Source organism: Talpa occidentalis, unplaced genomic scaffold (assembly GCF_014898055.3).
Source record: "Talpa occidentalis isolate TD23 unplaced genomic scaffold, MPIMG_talOcc4v2.1 talOcc4.2, whole genome shotgun sequence".
NCBI classification, from domain to species: domain Eukaryota; kingdom Metazoa; phylum Chordata; class Mammalia; order Eulipotyphla; family Talpidae; genus Talpa; species Talpa occidentalis.
Window position 1 is genome coordinate 103,479,768 of NW_023602073.1, and position 23,519 is coordinate 103,503,286.

Consider the following 23,519-nt stretch of genomic DNA (forward strand, 5'->3'; position numbering starts at 1 on the left):
AAATATTTCATTCATAAACTCTGAATGTTGATTTTGCATTCCATATTCCACATAAGAAAGCTTTTGGGTTTACCATTTTAACAGTCATTTATCTAAGTCAAGGGTTATCAGTGTTCAACTAAACCTCAACAATGAAGACCTTCGGTGTTTCAGAAATGCACAAGGTCACGAGTTCCTTAACCACTTAATTTTAAACTACCTTGCTCTCTCTCACTCTCTCTGATGATCTTCCTCATCCAACCCTACAACTCCAACTTGCAAAGTCACTAATTCAAATATTCTGTACTTTGATCACAATTTCCAATAAATTCTTCCAGCTTGCTTGGTCTACCACTCCTAGTTTCCGTTAATACCCAGGTTTCCATGATCACTACAGCTGGACAAGGAGTAGGGGAAGTGGCAAATGGAGTGCTGGTTCTTAATGCTTTACCTAGAAGTGATACATCATATATACTTATATTTTACTGGCCAAAGCCATTTAATTTCAAGTAGACATGGGTGTGTGTGTACAGAATGCAATCTTACCATGTATACCCAGAGAGAACAGAATATGTGTACACAGCCTTAACTGCTACCATTTCACTCCTTTGACAAACCCCAATCCTAGATGGCCTTAGTAACCACTTTCTCCATGTCTGTATCCAAACAGGTTGGACAAAGTCTTACAAGAAGACTGGATCACTACATTCATTATCACCATCTCAAATGGACCAAGACATTCATTACTTACTACACTATCTGGTAATCCTATTTTACCTACTCCTCACAAGTTATTTGAAATTTTTTTCATTCTCCCAAATCTCCATTGCCTCCAACTCCCCACCCCTCAAAAAGTAATCTAGCCTTCTACTTTACTGAGGGAAGAGACATAATCAGATGGCAAATCTGATCTTTCTATGCCCAAACTTACAAACCTACCTCAAACTATTTCCATCTGATGCCCTGAAAAGAGATAGACATAACCACATGAACCCAGAAAAATGGTCCACGAGAAAGTGGTCATAATTTTTCCCTAATGACACAGATAAATTCTAGATAAAGATGAACATTAACACATAGGTAATGTTGGCAGAAAAAAAAGAAACATGTATTTCACCTAGACTCTGAGAAAGACCTATCTATACCTGTTTTTCAGAAACACGGACTCACACTTAACATGGCAATGAAGTGTCAATTTCCAATGATTTTTCTGACATTCAATTATGTCTAAACATGAAGAATCACTTTTGACAATAATTCACTATTTAACAATCACTTCTCTGGATAGCTTTCTTTTTCAATTACCCTTTAAGGCAAAGAGTCAAAGTCCAATGATTAGAGTTTCAACTGCTTTTATCATCAATGTTATATCTAGGGGCTCCAAGAACCCCCACATGTGTAGATTCGCTGAAAGGATTCAGAGGAGCCAACATATAGTTGTATTCATGGCTAATGTTTATTATAGCAATGTAGTATGGACATACAATCTGAGCACAATGGAAAATGACACAGGAGGAATCCAGAGAAATCCTCATTCAGGTTTCCCTGTGTTCTCTCTCTCCCATGAGGAGTCAAACTGCATAGTCCAGCCCTCACTGGAAGGAATATCCACCAATGTGTGTGCAATGTCCATGAAACCCAGTATTTTTATGGGTGCTGATAACTTCAGCATGAATCATAGTTAAGCAACAACTATATCGTTCCCAAGTGGGAACTCCAAAATCCAAGTTCCCAGTGCCAAATAAAGGCTAACGTTTATAAGCAGGCAGGCCTTTCTAAGGAAAGTATTCGTAAATCTGCTGTTACATCTTTTCAGAACAAGTATGTTCTGGCTATTTTTCTCACATGGCTTCCCAAACATCAACTTTAGTTTTCAGTTTCCTCATTACTCTAAACCTGTCTTTCCTCTTGTGCAGGATGTGCAACTAAGTTTTTTGCAAGTTTTTATTAAAAATGCAAAGGGCAGTTCATACTCTCAAAAAAGAGAGACGGGTGGGGCAGGGAGGAGACGGACACAACTCCCCTGTCAGATGCCAGGTTCAAATACACAACCAGCACTTACATACTTTCGCTATCACGCTCCGTTACACGCACTGAAACACACTCACCTACTTAATGCTCACAACCACCTTATGAAACAGGTTACCATTACTTCCCCCATTTTACACTTGAAACCGAGACACTGAGGTTGAGTGACTTGCAGAGGATCGGGAGGCAGAGCGTGGCTGATGGGGTTTCAGACCCAGGCAGCACTTGTAAAGGGCTCCTAACCCTACACGATGTTGTCAGAAATGTGGTCACGTCTCATCCAGTCACCACCAAAAACACCCCAAGTTCCATGACAGGCAAATGCGTCGTGAGCAGAGGCCGCCAAGGAAGGACGGAAGGATGTCTGGCCGCAGCGCGCCCAGGTCGTCGCAGGCGAGGACTCGGGCCCCTCCCCGGCCGCCCCTCCGCGCCCCGACTCCCCGGCTCCTCCCGCCGCAGCCGGACACACGGCCGCCCCGGCCTCCGGAGCGCGGCCCTCGGCGACCGCCGGACTCCCCCAGGGATCGGGAAGGCGGGAGGGCTGAGGGAGCCTCGCTTTCGGCTCCATTACGCCATAAGGGGCAGGGTAGGGAAAGCGAAGATTGGGTAACTACGCCGACCCCAGCACCGCACCCCCAACTCACCCCGCCGGGCCGAGCAGCCGCCTCTACAACCGGGAGACACTGCGCATGCGCGGCTCTCTCGCCGGCCGGCAGGGGCGGGGCCTCCGTGCCGGCCTCGCAGTCCTGGCGGGTTCGGGGCCGCCCTCCTGTGGCGGCGCGTACAGAGTGGGGCGTGGAAGGGCGGCGCCGCGTCACGCATGCGCCCTCCGTGGGCGCGCCGCCCGGGAGGCCGGGCCACTCTTCCTATAGGCCTTGCGGCGGGGCTCAGTAAGGGGCCCGCGGTGTGCGGGTCCGCGCCTGCCAGGTCCTCCTCCGGCCTCTCTCCGTCAGTCTTCTGAACACTAAGGTGATCTTTGACATTATACGTGATCTTTATTTTTTTTTTTTTTTTTATGTTATTGCCTGATCAGTCGTGGGCTATTTTTTTTTTTTTTTAATGCCTGGTCTTACTTACTGGTTACTCATAGAAAATCAGTTTTGACTGGACCCAGACTTGGAGGATGGAAGCTCTCAAAGAAGACAGCCTCTGTCTCTTGGCAATTTGTTCCTGGAGTTTTTTCTTTGGCCTCCTTCTTGCTCTTGGCCAAAATTTAGCAAGTTTACTGAGGATCAGCTAACTGCCTTTTCAAATAAAGTTAAATATCTTAATTTTTCCGTCATTGTTCTGTCTGGAAGTGTTGTCAGAATATGTTGTTCTGTCAGAATATTTTCTTAAGCTCGAGGCTGTACATCTACTCTTCAGATGTTATTTTTTTTTAAGTTACACTCTATTAGAAAAATAATACATTCTAGTTTAGTGTGAAGTTCCTCATCTCCTCCTTCCCACATTCCTATTTCCCCTCTTCAGCGGTAACATTTCCTCTTTTCTGTTTATTTCTTATCTATAGTTTCAGGAATTTTCTCTGTACAATATGCATTTGTACCATATTATATGACTACAGAGTCAGAGTAGATTACAGTGTACATTTTATTCTAAAATTTGATTTTTTTCACTAATGTTCTACAGCTTAGTTTTTGCACTTGACAGTAAATATTGGACATATCTCCACATTAGCCAACCCCCCCCCCTTGGCATCTTAGTCCAAAGTTAATCTTCAAAATAAATCACGCAGAGACTATGATTAAGCCAAACAATTGGAAATGATCATACTGGTTGAGAAGTCTGAAGTGGTTTTATTAATTATTAAATTATAAGAAATAGAATATTTAAAAGTGCTTGCTGAAAGAAATTCTTTATACATTAATAATATCATTTAGAAATTGCTCTATGCATTGTCAGTGAATCAATTTGCAGTTAAATATTGCTTTCCTTATGCTTGGGAATCAAGTTGAGAATGAGTTAAAAGCAAAGTAATAAAAACTTTATGTGGTAGGCTGAATAATGCTTCTCCAACCTGCCCCCGCCCCATGTCCTAATTTCTGGGACGTTTAAATGTCACGTGACATGGCAAAAAGACTTTGCAGCTATGATTAAATTAAGAAGCTTGAGATACAGAGGATATCCTGGATTATCCTCATGGTACCAGTGTTATTGCAATGGTCCTTAGGAAAGGGAGGCAGCAAGATCAGAGGAATAGAAGGAATGTTACAATAGAAACAGAGGTCGGAGAGAGAAATTTGAAGGTGCTAAATTTCTGGATTTGAAGATAGGGAAAGGAACCACTAGCCAAAAATTGCAGGCATTCCCCAGTAGTGGGAAAAGGTAAGTAAAGAAATTCTCACCTAGAGCCTTACCAAGGAACAAAGAATAACTGACATCTTAATTTTGGGCAACTGAGACCTTTGACCAAGAGAATTGCACATAATAAGTTTACATTGTTATAAACCAGTAAATTGTGGTTATTTGTTGCAGTTGCAAACTGACACATTTTATAAAATAATTGGATATAATCCCAACAAAGCTCTCTTCAAATATAGTCAAGTATCATCAAGTCATAGGGAAAAGAAGATAGCATGAGATTACCTCAATATTAACAGAGTCTGAACCAGCTTTTGGAGTTAAGAGAAGTTCTTAGAGAAGTGTCCATGTAGCTTGCTTTAAATTAACCCATCAGGCCTCCCTGGCGGCACAAGTTGTTAAGCACCGCACTATGAAGCAATCTGCAGCCTCTGCAGCACGAGTTCCATCCCCAGCCACCCAGGGAGCTACCCACACGGCGCAGCAGACCTCTCCTGTCTTGTCCACTGCTCCCTTTGTTAGGGGGAAAAGGATGTCCCAAAGCAAATTCCATATAGGCTTTGTGGACTCCACCCCCACCCCAGGTCAAAGCCAAAGACACTGGGAACTCTAAATCCCATCACCACCAAAGGGAAGGTGGCTGGGACCTGAGGGTGGGGTTAAGCAGCCAGGTGGATACAAAAGGCAGACACTTGGGCTTTGGGGGGCTCCCCCATTTTGGCTCTCCACCAGCTAGCAGCGTCCGGCCAGCTCTGAGAGTGACTTTGGGTTTCCAGGTCGTCGGATCGGGTAGGACGCATTAAAGACTTTATTTCCCTCTTTTCTCCCTGAGTTGTACATTTTCCTTATTTCCTTTTCTCTTGTAAATAAACCTTTTATTAACCCTTTTGTGTGTGTCTGTAGTAGAGTATTCGTAAGTCCCTTTAAAGCGCGCGGGTGAGGACCCACAGCCAGGAACCCGTTTAATATCCGGGTTGCTCTATAACACCTTCAGCAGTGTATTTCAGTCAGTCTGCCTGTTCTGTCCCCACTCTGTCTCCAGTGAATCCTCTCACCCCTGCCCCGCATCTCTGGCCTGTACCCCAGCTCTTGTATGCATAAATAAATCTTTTTAAAAAATAAAGTAACCCATATTATGAGAATTGGAGAAATATATTTCCTTTCAACTCCTTGGTATATTTTTTCTTTCCACTTTTAAACTTAGTTTCTTCTTTAAAAAAAAAAAAAACAAGAACAACAAAAAAAGCGATCTCAACAATTACCTTCCTTCCAAATGATTTTAAATTTGAAAGCAGGGCAACACTTGATCAATTACTCCTCGTAGTACTACCGGGTAGGGCCGGCGCCGGCCGGAGGGCGCCCAAGAGCCGCCCGCTGCTCCCGGCGCCGGGAGGAGGAGCCGCCGCAGGAGGCGGAGCCGGCGCAGTGGAAGTGGTCAGCGGCCCCGGCGCGGGCGGACGATGGTGCTGTCGCAGCTGCTGCTCGAGAGTGCGCGCCGGGCGGTCCTCGGGTCCGCCGAGGCTGCGCTCTGGGGTGAGCTCAGTGGTCTCTGGGGAAAGGGAGAGCGCCTAACCTCAGGCACCAGGGAAGGGGTGGCACTGGTGGGGGTGCTCGCCTCTTTTGTTCCAATGAAGAGTCGGACCCTTTACTCTTGGCACATGGGGGTGTAGCACCCCCTTGCAGTTCTTGTGCCTTCAACTCTCTAGCGACTGAGGTCTGGGTTGCTCTTGGGAGACTCGGGGAGGGGTGGGGGGGGGTGTTGAACATTGCTCCAGAGAGCTCGTGAGAAAGCATTTACGAAGGTTTTGGTGCTTGATTGAGCAATGAAGGTCAGCGACTCCGGAAGGCGAACCAGTGGGTTAACTCCTGCCGGAACAAGACATGCTGACCCAACCGAGTCTTGAGAGTTACCCTGTGACCCATGAGAGAGAATTATAACTTAAAAGCTATGACCGTCCCACCCCTAGTTTTACAGTTGGCGAAATAGAAGCCAGAGAAGTGAAGGTGGTTAGTGAAGGGTTGTGTTTAGAACTCAGCAGACCTCCAGTCCCCTCTCTGCTTTACAGGCTGCCCCTCCTTTAGCGACAACTTGTATTTGTGGATACATACAGGGCCAAGGCACAACACTTTCTCCCCGCCCCCATTCCACCTTTCCCTCTCTGTTGTTACACCCTCTGTGCTTTAAGAGGTGCCTTTCTTTCTTTCTTTCTTTCTCTCTCTCTCTCTCTCTCTCTCTCTCTCTCTTCTTTCTTTCTTTCTTTTCTTTCTTCCTTTCTTGATTTATTTATGCATACAAGAGCTGGGGTACAGGCCAGAGGTGAGGGGGTGGGAGGGGGAGGATTCACCAGACACATAGTGGGGAACCGAACAGGCAGATTTACTGAAATACACTGTTGAGGGGGGCATCGGGTGAGACAGGAGAGGTCTGTTGCACCATGTGGGTCACCTCCCTGGCCAAGGATGGAACTCTTGCTGCAGTAGCTGTGGATTGCTTCATAGTGCTGACGCTTAACCCCTTGCGCCACGAGGAGGCCCCGAAATGTGCTTTTCTATGCAAATTCTTTTTGTCATTTTGACCCTTGTTCAACAGTCATCAATTGAGCTGGAGCACAGCCTGTGTCCTGTTTCCCATTTTGGGTGAGAAGCAACCACACAAGCAACCACACCTACAACCCAGGAGAGTAAGAAGGCAATGGAAGGAACCACTGACTTCCGCTGAGTCCAAGAAAGTATTAAAGAAAGTGTCTTTTTCAATTAAAAAATTCTGGGGTCTCCCTGGTGGCACAGGGGTTAAAGACAGCGCTATCAAGCTATCGCCAGCCACTGCAGCACAAGTTGGTTCCCCAGCTGGCCAGGGAGGTAACCCACATGGCACAGGAGACCTCTCCTGTCTCACCTGCTACTCCCCTCAGCAGTGTATTTCAGTAGATCTGCCTATTCTGCTCCCCACTCTGTCTCTGATGAATCCTTACCCCACACACACACCTCTGGCCTACACCCCATTTCTGTATGCATAAATAAATCATCAATTAAAAATTCTATTGGTTACATATGACAGTGTTCTCATTAAAACAAACAGTGAAGCACATCATTGACCTGAGCCCCCATATACCTTCCTCGGATGAGGTGTGGTACACATCCTTTAAATGCTTTTCTATGAGTACACCTAAATAAAGGCACATATAAAAATATTGCAAGTATAATGTATGTCTACATATGTGCATAATAGAAACATGTTATAACTATATAAATAATGCGATCTACTGGATATACTTTTCTCTATTTTTGTCACTGAAGTGTTCAGAAGCTTTCCATGGCAACACATGTAACTCTTTCAACCACTGCATAATTCCCATAGCACAGACTTCCACAGTTCATTTAACCAGTCCCCTATTGATGGACATTTTATTTTCCAGTTTTTTGTTATAAAATTCTTCAGTTAATCAACTTTTTTTTTACTCTTTGTGTATATGTACAAGTATTTTATTAGAATGGATATCTAGAAGTGGAATTGTTGGGTTAAAGAGGTGACAAGTAACTTTTAATTGGGCCTTAAAGGGGAATAATTATGACAGGTAGAATAAAACAGTGTGTACAAATCATGAAGGAAAGGCAGAAATAGGTTTTTATTGATTGTGCTCTGTAGATTATATAAAGCTCACAGCAAAGGTGGTTTCCACCTTTTGGCTATAGTGAATAATGCTGCTATGAGCATTGGAAATTAATATTGATGTAATACTATTGATTAATCCACAAACCTCAATTAAATGTCACCACTTTTCCCATTTTAATAGTACCAGATCCAACCCAGTAGCCTATATTGTATTAAATTATTCTGGCTTCTTAGCTTTAATCTATAGTAGGTTAGTCTGTCTTTCATGACCTTGGCATTTTAAGAGTAGTGGTTATTTTGTAGACTGAGTTTGTCTAAAGTTTTCTTCAGATTAGATTCAGGGTATGCTTTTTGGTAAAAATTCTAAGAAAGTGGTGATGTACTCTTCTCAGTGTGTTGTATCTGGGTAAATATTTACATATTTTTTTTTACTGGTGAAGGACTATTGGTCAAAAAAATTTACATTCAACAACAGGAGCACTTTATTTTTTTTTTTATATTTTTTATATTTTTCATTTTTGCACAATGCATGCATTTTCATCTTGGTTATAGTCCCCATACAATTCCCACCCCCCTTATTTTGACCATAATTCCCCCTCCCCCCCCATAGTGTGTCTCTGATTTATAGTTGCTTGTTGATTTTGATTTTTGCTTTACTATAATTAGTCTTTCTCCTGGTCCCTTATTTAGATTTTCTAGATTCCTGCTATGAGTGAGACCATCCGGTATTTTTCTTTTTCTTTCTGGCTTATTTCACTGAGCATGATCTCTTCCAGCTCCATCCATGTTGCTGCAAATTGCATGAGTTTATCTTTTTTGATTGCTGAGTAATATTCCATTGTATATATGTACCACATCTTCTTGATCCAGTTATCTGTTTTGGGGCATTTGGGTTGTTTCCATAGTTTACCTATTGTAAATAGTGCTGCAATAAACATAGGGGTGCAGGTGCCCTTTTGAATTAATGATTCTGTGTCCTTTGGGTGAATACCTAGGAGTGGAATTGCTGAATCATATGGAAGCTAACAATAGCACTTTAATGAGATTTAGTAAACACTTCTCTGCTGAAGATGGATTTGATCTTTTTCCAAGAACTTCAAGCTGGCAGCATTTGCCACCCCACTGGATAATAAGTATCTTGTGGAAAGATATTAACCCATTTCCCATTATGCTTTAACCCATGAAGTGTAGCATCTACCAATGCTTCTTGATTGCAACAGTTATCACTGTTAGGTAGACATCATTAGGTGTTTACCTAATGATGATTTTGTTTCTATCACTCCTATATTTATCAGTTTAAATAATCCCTCTTCCCATTTATTTATTCACTTACACCCTTACGTCAAATAACCTATGGATTTATTTTATTTCATAGGTTATTACCCAGTACCATATTGTTACCAGCTATTGAATAATGGGAGAAATACTGCCATTAAGTGCTTCTAAGTGTAGTTACTAATGTAAGGGCCCCACATCTTACATATGGCTTATTATCTTCACTTACAAGGGAAGTTGAAATTAATATTTTCTTAATTTTGTTAAGTTGGAGTAGGGTAAAATTTACATCATTTGTACCATTCACTTACCAAATGCTGAGTTTGTTTTTACAAGCTTCCCTCAATAAAGATATAGGAGTGAGTAGAATATGGAACTGGCACATGGCTACCTATCAAGCATGCAGGGCAGGTTGGGCTGTATCCTGCTGCTCAGCCAGGCTGTGTACGAAACAGATCCATCAAATATACAGCTTAGTAAAGTCAAATGATCAATGATTGTTAGCTGATGGGAACCAGAGGGAATGGGGGGTCAGGAGGGAGTCCTATGACTTACTCTTCCCAGTACTAATAGGGATGTCATTTTGAAGTGTTCTTGTGGCATAGCAAGGAAGAATGGCATTGTGAGGACACAGACACACTGCAAGGGGCTGAAAACATGCCTGACCAGTAGAGGGAATGTAAAAGGGAAAATGGGGGGAAAAAAGTATGGAGCAGTTGACCTGGGTGTCTGGAACTTATAATTGATATTTAATTCATGCCACTTGCCTTACTCTGTGCTGTTAGCCTACCTGTTTGGAATTTTGAAAGTGCCTGAATGATTTTATTCTCCCAGGTCTGAAGTCAATAAAGGGGAGCTGTCACAATTTTTGTACTGCTTCTAAAGCTGTTACTTACACAGAACTTAAAAAACTATTGAAGTCCAAAAATACTATCTTAATTGATGTTAGAGACGTACAGGAAGTTCTCGAGCATGGAAAAATCCCTGGCTCTGTCAATATACCATGTAAGTGACATGTGTCTTAAACAGATTCCTTTGAATATATATACTCAATATATATATTCTGTATCTCAAATGTAATTGAAATTTTAAATGTTTCTTTTCCCCAGTGAATGAATTAGATAAAGCTCTACAGATGAACCCAAAGGACTTCAAAGAGAAGTACAATGAAGTAAAGCCATCCAAATCTGACAGTCTAGTGTTTTCTTGTTTAGCCGGAGTGAGAAGCAAGAAAGCTCTGGATAAAGCATTATCTCTGGGCTTTAGCAGGTGTGTAGATGAAGGATAAAAATGTGTATTGCAATGTTCCATTTTGATTACATTTTTATTGGTCTGTCTTAGTAATGGCAAAATAGTGAGACTAAGAGCTTCTATCTTTTCATCCTACTTAAAAGTAACAATCTTTTAAATAGGTCTAAAATCTAAATGGTATGGTGAGTAATCATTGCATTTCTAAACCTTCACAGTTCTTATCTCTAAAGTTTCTATCAGCGTTGTTTTATAAAACAGAAAATGTTTACAGGACTATTTGATGTGTTTTCAGTGCTCGAAACTATGCTGGAGGCTGGAAGGAATGGGCAACCTATGAATTTCCAGAGAAGAAGGAAGGAAAATGAAGTTTGGCATACAAGCTGATTGTGTGCACAGGCAGCCTAAGATAGCAGAATGAGCAAAATAATAAATACAGTCCTCAAACCACTCGCTAATGGGAAGAGGATATTGTCTAAGTCCATTTAAAATTTTTTTTTTCTCATCTGTAAACTGTGAATACCTTTAACTCCTTCCTGCCTACTTCCAAAGGCTATTGAGGATTGAGATGATGTATGTGATTTGCCAGTGGATATATAAGGGTTGGGTGGGGTTCTGGGAATTAATTTATAGTTTGGTACAGTTCAATAGTCTTCCAAAAGACCAGGTTGCTTATATTACCTATTTGTAATGTGACATTTGTATTAGTATGTCTTCTATTTATCAAAGAGCTGGATTAGTAGATTAAAAGACTTGATCGTAAAATCTTGAACTTAAATTTTGTTCCCAAGAATTCTGGAATCCAGAAAAGTAACTCAAATGTAAACTATGAAAACACATTAATAGCATCCAAAGCCTTACAGCAATTTTGTGACCAGCGAGGTCATGATACAATTCGTAACTTAAAAAAATTAATGAGGAGCCTCCCTGGTGGTGCAAGGGATTAAGACAATTTATGAAGCTGTCCACAACCTCTGCAGCGATCCCCCCAGCCAGCCAGAGAGCAACCAACATGGCGCAGCAGACCTCTCGTGACTCGCCTGCTGCTCCTCACAGCAGTGTACTTTCGGTCAGTCTGCCTGTTCTGTTTCCTACCCTCTCTCTGGTGAATCCACTCACCCCCTACCTCTGGCCTGTACCCCAGCTCTTGTATGCATAAATAAATCTTTGAAAAAAAATTAACATGATCTATGTGGATAGATAGCAGAACAGTAGTTGCTTCTATGGAGGGAAGGAGAATACCTGGAAAAGGTAAAGAGGGAAATTTCTAGAGTGATGAAAATGTTCTAACTTTGGTGTTAGCACATAATTAAATGTTTATCAAAACTCACTGAAATGAACTTTTTAAGATTTATTTATTTATTCTTATAATAGCTAGGGTACAAGCCAGAGATGCGGGGGGGTGAGAGAATTCACCAGAGACAGAGTGGGGAACAGAACAGGCAGATTGATATACACTGCTGAGGGAAGCAGCGGGTGAGACAGGAGAGGTCTGCCTCGCCATGTGGGTTGCTCCCTGGCTGGCTGGGGATCGAACTTGTGCTGCAGAGGCAGTGGATTGCTTCATAGTGCGGTGCTTAACTCCTTGCACCAGCAGGTAGGCCCCTGAAATGAACTCTTAATAATACACATTTTACAATTAAAAATAATGAAAATAGAAAAAACTTTCAAATGTAAATACTCCTAAGGCATGACTATATTGGAATGTTAAATGTTATTGTTAGTATGTTAGTGGACTGGTGAAGTTTTGCCTTTTCACACCCATCTATTTTTAATTTCATTTATGTAGTCATTCAGATTATGGAAGGTCTAGCAAGTAACTATAAGAACTTGGTTTGTCATAAACAATTTAAGTCCTCAGTCTGGAGTAGGAATGTGATGTGATCATCTTGAACTTCTGTTTCTGATGTCAGTCCGGTTTCTTGCAGACCAAACTCCCGGTAAGAATTATAAAAGCTCGGGCCTCCCCGGTGGCGCAGCGGTTGAGCGCTGGGTTGCGAAGCTGCCCGCAGCCACTGCAGCGCCGGTTCGATCCCCGGCTGCTCCCCGGCCACCAGAGGAGGGTCCCACATGGCGCGCAGACCTCTCCTGCCGCCCGCTGCTCCCCTCAGCAGTGTACTTTGGTTCTTCTGACTGCTCTGCTCCCCGCTCTGGCTCTGGTGAATTCTTTCACCCTCCCGCGCTTCTGACTGTACCCAGTGCTTGCAAGCTCGAAAACACGTATTTTATACACACATTTCAAAGATGGTTCATCCTTCTACAGCACTTTTTTCTCCCTGACTTAGTAATTTCTTTCAGGTCTTTAAACTGATTTTAATTAGGTATTTATATAAACAAGTATCACTAAGAAAAAAAGTTCTAAGGCACCAAGAATCTCTGAAGAATTAGTCTCAGAGAAGGAAAACTAGAGAATGAACCAACATTAAGGTGTTAGGTGCATCAAGGAATAGAAGTTTGGGTTAATGAGCCTGAGAAAATATCACCAGTATTTTTTTAATTATAAAAAAAAAAATTATAATTCTTTAAAAATTTAAAAAATAGCAAACCCAGGGCCTCCCCTGGTAGCACAGCAGTTGAGCGCTGGGCTGCAAAGCTGCCCACAGCCTCAGCAGTGCCGGTTAAATCCCCGGCTGCCAGCGAGGGTCCACATGGCACGACAGACTTTACCCTCAGCAGTGTATTTCTTCAGCCTGCCTGTTCTGTTCCCCGCTCTGGCTCTGGTGAATTCTCTCACCCTCCCGCACTTCTGACTGTACTCAGTGCTTGCATAAATAAATAAAATAAAAATCTTTAAAAAAAAAAAAAAGCAAACCCAAGTAAAACCAGGAGTTAGTCCTGATTTGGTCCATGGGCATAGTTTGCAGAGCTGAGCCAGAATCACAAATTATTCCAACAGTTTTTCACACACAGTGCTCAGAATTCTTAGAAACAGTACTAAATGGTATATCATTATTGAAAAAGAAGAGAAAAAAGAGACCCAAATAGAAACATACATATTTGCATTTTCTGACACAGACTTTTACTATGATTTAGAGGACACAATGGAAAAACTTATTAGAGGAATGTAAACTAACAAAAAGTATCAAACGGAAGTTCTACAATTTAGAATTACAGTAACTAAAATTAAAAACTCGATAGATGACAGATGTGTTTATCAGATCAGACACTGCTGAGGATTAGTGAAAATGGAAAAACTGAGGCATACATACTGACTCACAAAAGAGAAAAAGCAAGTTATAGAAACTATAGTTTGAAAACAAACCTGTGACACACTATCATTTATATATGTACATATGTTAAATATACATTATGAGAATAATAAATACCAAGTACAGAAAGGTTTTGGAGTGCATAGAGAAACATGTGAGGCTTTAACAATATTAAAGTCTTATTTAGTGTGTCTGATTACTTACCTTTTGTATCTGTGGGGTGGGAGACACTTAAACCAGATTCTACAATTACAACACCTTTGGATTCCTGGGGTTTTTTTTGGGGGGGGGGTTGTTTTTTAACAACAAAACCAAACCAAGATAGATATGAATGAATGCATTATTTACTCAAATATAATAGTGCTTGTATCTTTTGAAGAATTTTAATGCAAGAAATAAATGCATAATAAAATTTATAAAAGAAATTTAATGCAAGAATAGGTCAAAAGTTATAGAAATGTAGGATTATCTGCTATTATGCTACTAGACATTATGGTGTACTAGAAATTTTTATAATAAAAAACAAGGATATCCTGGAAAATGTGGCAACAGTGGACAGCTTTAGAGCTCTAAATTATAGTGTGTCGGGGTTTCCTTCATTTACATTCTTATCTACTTTATGATCTATCTCAGTGAGGTCTCTAGGATTCTAGGATAACACACCCTTTTGCTAACTACATGTATATGCCACAGAAATACTGGACAGAGGTGGGATCAGCGACTAATCCATAAAAACTTTGTATTATTAAAAACAGAAAATTGAATGCTTCTCTCACCATACAGTAAAAATTTTTCTGAATAAGGATAACAAGGAGAAAGGATCAAGGAAAGAAAATTTAAGAAAGTATATACGTAGAGCTAATAGTTCCTATCTAATAGTATTAGAGATTAAATCAATATCATGTCAAACATTTAATACTATGCTTTATTAATATTACTGGGTGAGTCAATACAATATGTACTTGTTCATATTTTGGGTTAATATGTGCTTTCATTTAACAGTAAACAAAGCAGGTGAAACTTCGAGCTAAACATCTGGGGTCAGGAATGGCGAAGAATTCTTGCTGAAAACAGAAGATAGTGGAACCCTGAATACTGAACAAGATACCTAAGGCCCCTGACATCACCTGTCTCAGAGAACTCTGATAGCTCACTTCACATCACCTCAGATAAAAAGCCAGAAGCTCCTTCTCTAGAAAGATGGCCCACCGCAAAGAAAAAGCTTGAGATTATGGGAGAGGGATGGGCTAATACAAGTTTTGTTCCTCCCTTACCTTCTAATGACACCCACCATTGAAAAGCCCTTCCTTCTCACGGAGAATTTCCAATTAGCTTTCTTTGCCTCTCAAATATGATGAATCCTAACACAATAATTCTAACTTGAAAGACTATGAACCAGATAGAAAAAGGGAATTTCAAAGAGTGTTAATGTAAGGAGCAAAGAAATTTTAAAACAAATCTAAATGTCCTTAGAATGAGAGCACATTCTTCAAATACTCTTCAAATAACAAGGTGCACTTAAAAATAAAAAGGAACCTCCGATGTACTTTTTCTCAAGAAGCTACTCCATTAAAACAAAGGCATAAGTAAACAAAGTGATGTGTATTCCCCATTATCTAAGACACCTAAACAAAAAGATGAAGAACCTGAGGAAGAATGTCTCACTGTAAGTGATTTGGGAAATAACTAATAACCAAAGATTTTGCTGATACACTAATAAAGGATACAAAATACATGGAACAAATTACAACCAAGGCAATGATCATTATAACTTCCAGAAAAGTCAAAAGTGCTAAAAATGAAATGTAACTATATTGAACTGCAGAACACATTACCCATATTTAATTTATATTGACTATGAGTTTACTAAAAGTTACACAATTAAATTGGGAGGATAATGGGAACAGAAGTTCTAATGAAGAAATGAGCTGGAGCGTGGGGTCAGGAAATAGGAGGAGATATGGTGAAATTTTCATCTACCATAGCAGGAAGTTAGTCAATATTTACAGTTGAAAAAAAAAAATCAAGAGAAGGTTAATTAGAAGAGGCAGCATGATAAAGTATTTAAGAACATAATCCGTGGAGTCCACTGCCCAAGTTTTAGGACTAGAATCTAATCCACATTCATCACTTGACCTATGAAAGGGCAAATAAATTACTTAGCTTTCTGTTCCCAAGTTTTCTCATCTCTGAAATTATCTTTTTAAAAACTTTATTTTTCCCCTTGTTCTTATTAACTTCTTAAAATGTTTAAATGTAGTACTTTCCCATAATTTTTGGACAATATATAATTTCTCCCCTAAAATGTGGTCACCACAGTTCTCCCATAAATTTAGATGCAGAGAGCTTAGAGCACAGATAGCACATAAGTGCTTAATAAATGTTACATACATTACTTGGAAAAGTTAAGTAATACAACAGCAGAAAAAAATGACAGTTGAAAGTCGTTGCTCTGGGGAATGGGAATGAGAGGTAGGGAGAATGAGACACTATGTATCCTACTCTTGTGTTGCTTTACAATTTCTACAATAAGAAGGCTGCAAATATTATAAGGCAGATGCATTAATTTTTAAGATAATTTTAAAAGAATACAGATAAAGGAAAAATTAAGGTTAAGTCAATGGTTGCAATATATATAATCATTCTGTCCTTCCAACCCAAACCCAACCTTAATTCCATCAGATCTTAGAACTTTTTTCTTATTTTTTTTATCCTGTTCCCTAAGCTTAGGAGACCTGTATCTGTCATTGAGACTAACTTTACACATAATCTTTTTCCAGCTCACTTGATGCTTTCCACAAGGAAGCAGAACTCAATAGCTTGTTTATAAATCATTCGAAATCACCCACTTGGCAAACTACAGAAGACTTAATAAAGGATTCTCAGAAAGCAATATAAGGCAGATTCAAAAAAGATAAAATTCAAGACACTAGTCAATATAGCTGGAGAACTTTTATTCTTGCAGATTTATACTAGGATGTCAACATTTAATAATCCATTGTTCACAATTGATTTATAAAAAATTTTAATCTTTAAATTGTACATCAATATCCTATGACTCCAAATTTTATTCATCACTCTCCTTCAAGTCTGAAGAAAATGATTAATTTATTAAGTTCCACAGACAGCACAGTCCCACTGACCCCACTGACATAACATTTAGTCTTAAGTCCTACACTCATATGAGAATTAAGAATAGCCAGTATCAAACTGACATGAAACCTGATTGTGTTCCTGGCTCAGGATACCTACAGTAAATTTGTAAGTCCATACTAAGACACAAAAATAAAGGAGGGTGTGTGTGTCATATAAAAAGCTTTTCACAGTAGAGTAAAAAGTAACATTAAAATGTTACCAAATTTCAACCATATTTTGGTATTTTATCTAATTACCTTTCAAAATGCCTCATTAACTGTGAATTAATTGCAAATAACTTGATGTAGGATTTTTTAAAAAGTTTGCCCAGCATTTCAAAATGGTTATGGAATTAATATAACCTTTATAATGTCAAAGTATGCTATACATATTGCACTTTTCTTCTACACTGGGCTAGTATCTTCCATGGCAAGCTACCAAAACTATTGAATAAAATACACTTTAAAATCAATAGGTACTTGATTAATTTCCCTGAAATTATCAACATCATTACCAAAATCTTCCAGGATTTTATAAGATTTGATTCCTTAAATACAGTTTCAAAGTTTAACTTAAGGAGGGAAAAAAAACCCTCATATATTTGACTTTTTTAATGTCCTTTTTTTGGTCCCGTCAATGACCAAAGAGAATTTCAAACAAATTATGTTTCCTGGCTTAATAAAAAGCTGTAATTTTTATTATCCAAATTAAGAAAAACTACACTGATCACAAGCTATTAAATTTGAAATATCTGTCTGTAGGTCCCCTTAGAACCTTCCCAAATTTTCATAATCAAGAGATTTTAATCAATTATGCACTAAAATAAGGAAAAACTTATTTTGCAGAAAATAAAATCACTTCCCAATATGCTTGACAGAAACAAGCTATTCATTTTCATTTGTGTTCCACTGAAGACATGACTGAAATCTGTCCAATGGTTTATTTCCAACTGGTCCACTACGGAATTCTTCGGAATGTTTTTAAGATTGGCTGTAGCTAGAGTTCTGACTTCCATTTGGACCCTGCTCTCCTTCACTGTTCAAGTGGGGAAGAAAGAGATTTTATACCAATTAAAAGACTCATTTTCAACACCCCAATAAGCCCACTAGTTTTTAAAATTAATTATCTTCTGGTTCAATGCTACAAAAAGACATTCCTGACTGTAAAACACAAATGTGGAAAAATTAAAATACAGAAGACTTAACATTTGTTTTTATATTTTTATTCTTAATGTAACTTAGTGCCCTCACACATAACAAGCATTCTGAAAGTTAGTATTCATATATACTCAACAAATTTAAATATGGGTATGGGATTTCACTGTCATTACAGGTATCACTCAACATAGAGTTTCTGAACAAATTTCCCTTTAAAGTTAAATTTTACACATAAGATCTTATTCCTACTAATTATTAAAATCAAGAAGTGTTCTTCAAAAAAAATTGTCCAAAAGCATAATAAAATCACATGTAAATACAGCAAATCTTTATAAGTCAGAAATAAATAATTTCCTAGAAAATGCTGAATATTTAAAAAAAAAAAAACAACTAAAACTGAAAATACCAGTAACTGTGGCAATAGGATTATTGTCTTAGCTTGTCCATCATCATCTTGCAGCTTCAGGCCCTGCTACTAGTTGAGAATCATTCAGGGAATTTCTGCAAAAAATGTATCCAAAGGCAGCTATTTGAATGACTGCCTCAACACCTCCTATGTAAGTATTACTTTTTTCTAAGTGCTAACATTAACTTATCAGATATACAAATCTATCGTAATGTTTATAAAAATTATTTTTCTTGTTAAATGATTAAGGGGATAGCATTTCTTCATTACACCTCCTATGTAAGTATTACTTTTTTCTAAGTGCTAACATTAACTTATCAGATATACAAATCTATCGTAATGTTTATAAAAATTATTTTTCTTGTTAAATGATTAAGGGATAGCATTTCTTCATTACCCTTCTTTCCCTATTGCAAGTGATTAGATGTACAGTAAAAGCTAAGAACCACTGAAGTTAATGAATAAATCCTATTAAAAGGGTGGGGGAAAAAAAAAGGGCAACACAATCCTCCCACTCCCCTCCCCCCTAAAAATACCCCACCATCAACAACAACAAAATCTTCATAGCACAAGTGATTCATTTTTAGCAAAATTATGCTATTGTGTGCCACAAGCCTTTAGATCACTCAGGTCAAAAATCCTTATCTTGGGCCTCCCTGGTGGTGCAAGGGGTTAAATTTCATCACTATGAGGGTAGAAGCAGTGAGTATGACCCCTAGCCAAGGAGCTAACTAACCCACATGGCGCAGCAGACCTCTCCTGTCTCTCCCGCTGCTCCCTTCAGCAGTGTATGTCAGTACATCTGCCTGTTCTGCTCCCCACTCCGTCTCCGGTGGGTGAATCCTCTCACCTCCTGCACCTCTGGTCTACACCCCAGTTCTTGTATGCATAAACAAACAAATCTTAAAAAAAAATCCTTATCTTTACACTATTTGATCAATAATCTTTTTTAAACTGCCACTAAAATTCATAAAACGTAACAGTCACTAATGGAAAAAAAAACAGCACAGTCAAACTGACATGTGACTGTTACAGAATTCTTAGTTTTGGATTTCACATGAACTTGCCTGATTCTGTACTGTTTAAACTTATGTGTACTATAAAGTCTTATGTTGAGGGATACCTGTAATGACCTGCTACTGCATCAGGAAAAGTCACTAAATATATAATCAGAATAATATATATTATTACTAATGAGATATCCTCAACCTATCAAGTCACAAATTTTTTTTAAAAATTAGTATTTGTTTTGAGGTTTGGAAGAAATTTAAGGGAAAAGAACTCAATACATCATCTATGAAAAAAATGTTATAATGCATATAATGATATGACTAAATGGAATCAGTAATTAAAGTCTACAAAGTACCTGTTTGGAGGAGGTTTTGGTTTTGGCATCTTACTAAGAATAGTTGCCATCTCTTTTCTCTCATCAAAATTCTTCCACTGTTCATATAGTTTTAAAATAACCCTGATTATTTCCAAAATCTAGAAAAAAACATTTGAGAAGTTTTCAATGGCAACTATTAAGAAGCATTTAATATATAAAGGACACACATCACATACTAGGCATCTCTCAGAAAACAGTCTCTCCTTAAGTATAAATCTGAAAAAAAGTGAAAGCAGTATTCTTACCACATGGTTATTTAGGCAAATTTTCCTCCTAGCCTCTCATCATTTAACACATGCACTATTTATTCTTAACTACTCTGCAGTTTGTTTCCTTCTATCTACTGACAACCAAAACAAAAACGTGAGGCTTTAGGAATAGAGGTCTTAATTGTGAGAAAGAGCATGTCACTAAAGAGTTCACTTCTTTAGTACCAATTTGTTACTAACAATTTAAGGGAAGATAATGCACAAAAGGCAATTATCTGATTCTCACTAACTACTCATAATATAAGGTGCCCCCCAACCTGGTAGCCTACAAATCTATTATAGCCATTTCCAAATTATCCCTTTCTTCCTCACCTGAGTAGACCTAGCCTTGGATCAATTTTATCAACCTTTTAGCAGAAAAGGTAAAAAAAAGGACAAAATGATTTTCTGCCAGGAAATCATTTAACAGAAGTTTACAGCATTATTTAATAGCCACTAGGTAACTTTTAAAATAATCCTGGAAATAAGAGGCTGTTTTACAAGCAGTCAAACCAAAATTTTACCATCTGTTCAAGCCTGAACTGAAAAGAGAACTAAAACTTCAATAGTCAACATCAACACCTCTTGCCAAACACAATCCTTAATTATTAGTATATTTTTAACCAAAAATCTTCTTAGCCAAGTAGATGTCAAAAGATTTTGGGCTCATGATAAATAAATATGACATTAACTTTAAAATGTTCACATTTATATTCAACTAAGAGAATTTTAAAGAATACCTTCTCCATATCCACAGAAAGCTCAGCAAACCACTGTCTGGCATCTTTCTGTTGTACAACACAGGCTACATGTAGGCAGGCTAGAAAGAAAATGAGACAAAGACCCATGCTTAACTACAAACATGTAATGTATGGACTTAGAACTAAAGACAATATTCACTCTAGATTTTTCATGTGTATGTTCCTATATTCTTTTTAAGCATTATATATGTTCATATAATAGTTACCATTAATTTGATACCATCAATTTGAGCTGCTACAAATAGAAGAAAATTGGGCCTCCCTGGTGGCACGGGGGTTGGGCACCACACTGTGAAGCTGTCCGCAGCCTCTGCAGCACGAGTTCGATCCCCGGCCAGCCAGGGAGCAACCCACATGGCAGGGCAGACCTCTCCTGACTCGCTCACTGCTCTCCTCAGCAGTGTATTTCAGTCAGTCTGCTTGTTCTATTCCCCACACTGTCTATGGTGAATCCTCTCACCCCCCCACATCTCTGGCCTGTACCCCAGCTCTTGTATGCATAAATAAATCTTAAAAAAAAAAGAAAGAAAATTACTACACTATAGTATTATGGTTCTTGACATCTGCTGTGTACTAACATGGTGCAGATTGCCTTCAGAATCAGGGCATGTTAAAGAGGAAAAATTCAATGAGAACATTAGAACAGGGAAATGATTCCAGAAAGCAGTATAGTGTTCAAAATGCACCCAGAAATCAGTGTGATGAAAAAGGAGAAAAGAAAAAAAAAAAATCTGTCAATCAATATGCAGATAAATTTCAACAATATGATTACATTTTGATATTCCAATTAAAAGCAATATTGCCTCTGCTTTTTAAAATTAGTGGTACATGACCAAGTCAGTAAACTTGTACAAAACTGATTGCTGTAATCAGAGAACTTCTAAAAATATAATGTACTATATACAATATAAACTAAGAAAGACAGTAAAAAAGACCAAAGACAAGAATCTGTGTCATAATTTTGCTTAATATAAGTTTCTGAGCAACCTGGCTACCTTGATCCCACTCCAGCTTGTTAGAAATTATATCCCTGGTATGGCTGCTCACATTTGCTAAGGATGACATCCTAGGCAAAGAGTGACTCAAATGTGAATGGACAAACCGATTGCTCCAAGTCAAACAAAGCTATTGAGTAGAACTTCGATCCAGGAAGGAATAAAAGACCAAAGGAATGTAATCTTAAGAAGTTGAAAATGTAATGACAGAAACACATAATAAAGAGAAAGAGCTATCCTAACACAGAATAAGACAATGTAGAGTGTCAGGGAGGTAGTCACTAAAGAGGTGATATGTCAGCCAAGTCATTAAAAAAAGCTGAGAATGGGAGCAGAGAATGTTTTGTATATAAATGGCAAAAAGCAGCAGTGGATTTTATCCAGAAGTTGGGTGAACCAGTTTAAGGTTTCAAATGGGGGACAAATTCCAAATTTTAAAAAACTCTGCTCAGGGTTACTCAACCTTGGCAGTATCAACACTGTGAGTACGATAATTCTGTGAGGCTGTCTTATGCACTATAGAATGCTTGGTGGCCTCCTTTCTTGGCTTCTACCCACTAGATGCCAGTGGCATGCCACTCCAGCAGGCTACCAAATCATCTGCAGGCATTGCCAAACATCCCTCAAGGAACAAAACTATTCCCAGCTGAAAATCACTGGCCTAGCTCATGTGTGGAAAATTGGCTCCCTGTGAACAGGGATGCTGGAGGCTAATTAGTCAGTAAGGAGAATGCTGTGGTAACCTGGATAGAAATGAGAAGGCAGTTATGAGACTACTAGAGGGATGATAGCAAGGCACAATAAGTATTGGTTACCAACAAGATGTAGGTATTGAAGGAGATGAAAGAGCCTAACCACCAGGGTTCCAACTAAGGCAACTAATGCTATTCACCAAGCTAGCAAAGACATTACAATGAGTATATTTTGGAGCAAAGTGAGGCATTTAATCCTGATTTTGAGATGCTGCATGGAGCTATCTATAAATATTTTTAAAAGGCTATTTAGATCTTGGTTAAGTAAAGAAACTTGAATGTTTCAACACATAAGAGACAGCAGAAATCATGGGCATCAGTGAAAGTATTTAAGAAAAATAAAGACAAAAGGGATGTCAAAGATATGGCACAGGACCTGCTATTCTTGCCTTCCTATCCATGTAGATCCCACTGAATCTAGATGTCACTTCAGAGTCCTCCTAAATACAGTGCTTTCAGGAGCCTCCAGTCCTACTCAAGTATATCTTTTTGCCACCATGATGTAGGAAGATTGAGAAACATTAACATTTAGGAAATAATTAAAGTAAGAGAAACCAATGGAAATAAATATGACTAGAAAAGTATGGCAGGAAAAACCAAGAGGACAGTCATGGAAATTGATAGAATAGAAACTAACAACTGCCTAATACATGATACTCTACAAGAGATCTCATTTTTTTAATTAAAAATTTTTTGTGTCCCTACCACCAACCCTTACATCCCTTCTCCCTTTGTTCTTAACCTCAGAGCTCTCATGGTGTTAATTAATGTCCATTACTTTAAGTATTTTACTTTATCAAATCATCTGCTATGTAAATGTCAGGTATTTGTTTCTGTCATTCCATTTCGCTGAAAATGGATGCACTTCACCCTTCCTTATGGCTGAACAGTATTTTGTAGTATGGATATAGCACATCATCTTGATCCAATTATCTGTTGAGAAATACTTAAGACTGTTTCCATATCTGAGCTATTATAAATAGTGCTGCAATAAACATTGTAGAGTGTGCATATATATATAGATA

The 23,519-nt window shown here is 38.8% G+C and overlaps 3 protein-coding genes across 8 annotated transcripts in view; 1 reads left to right on the forward strand and 2 right to left on the reverse strand.

Moving 5' to 3' along the window:
* Positions 1–2,689, reverse strand: part of USP45 (ubiquitin specific peptidase 45) — a 57,742-nt gene extending 55,053 nt beyond the window's left edge. For all 4 annotated transcript variants that reach the window (XM_037520144.2, XM_037520148.2, XM_054699048.1 and 1 more), the window contains exon 1: positions 2,652–2,689. The gene's annotated coding sequence lies outside the window, so the exon portion shown is untranslated. The remainder of the gene's footprint in view (positions 1–2,651) is intronic.
* Positions 2,690–5,748: 3,059 nt separating this feature from the next.
* TSTD3 (thiosulfate sulfurtransferase like domain containing 3) lies at positions 5,749–15,827 on the forward strand. Of its 2 annotated transcripts, none has more exons than XM_037520150.1 (4): positions 5,749–5,841; positions 10,031–10,201; positions 10,306–10,465; positions 14,656–15,827. In XM_037520150.1, the coding sequence occupies exons 1-4, from the start codon at positions 5,769–5,771 to the stop codon at positions 14,669–14,671; spliced, it is 420 nt and encodes a 139-aa protein (XP_037376047.1). In that variant the 5' UTR covers positions 5,749–5,768; the 3' UTR covers positions 14,672–15,827. The 2 variants fall into 2 exon arrangements, with proteins under 2 accessions (XP_037376047.1, XP_037376046.1); XM_037520149.2 differs by lacking the exon at positions 14,656–15,827 and adding an exon at positions 10,740–12,532.
* A 766-nt stretch (positions 15,828–16,593) lies between these two features.
* Positions 16,594–23,519, reverse strand: part of CCNC (cyclin C) — a 30,263-nt gene continuing 23,337 nt past the window's right edge. The window contains exons 10-13 of one of the 2 annotated variants that reach the window (XM_037520152.2): positions 20,727–20,806; positions 19,718–19,836; positions 18,352–18,446; positions 17,785–17,823 (exon numbers count right to left, since the gene is read on the reverse strand). In XM_037520152.2, the coding sequence (XP_037376049.1) occupies positions 18,395–18,446; positions 19,718–19,836; positions 20,727–20,806 (251 nt within the window). In that variant the 3' untranslated portion in view covers positions 17,785–17,823; positions 18,352–18,394. Of the gene's footprint in view, positions 17,824–18,351; positions 18,447–19,717; positions 19,837–20,726; positions 20,807–23,519 lie in introns of both variants that reach the window. The other variant, XM_037520151.2, reaches the window with a different exon arrangement.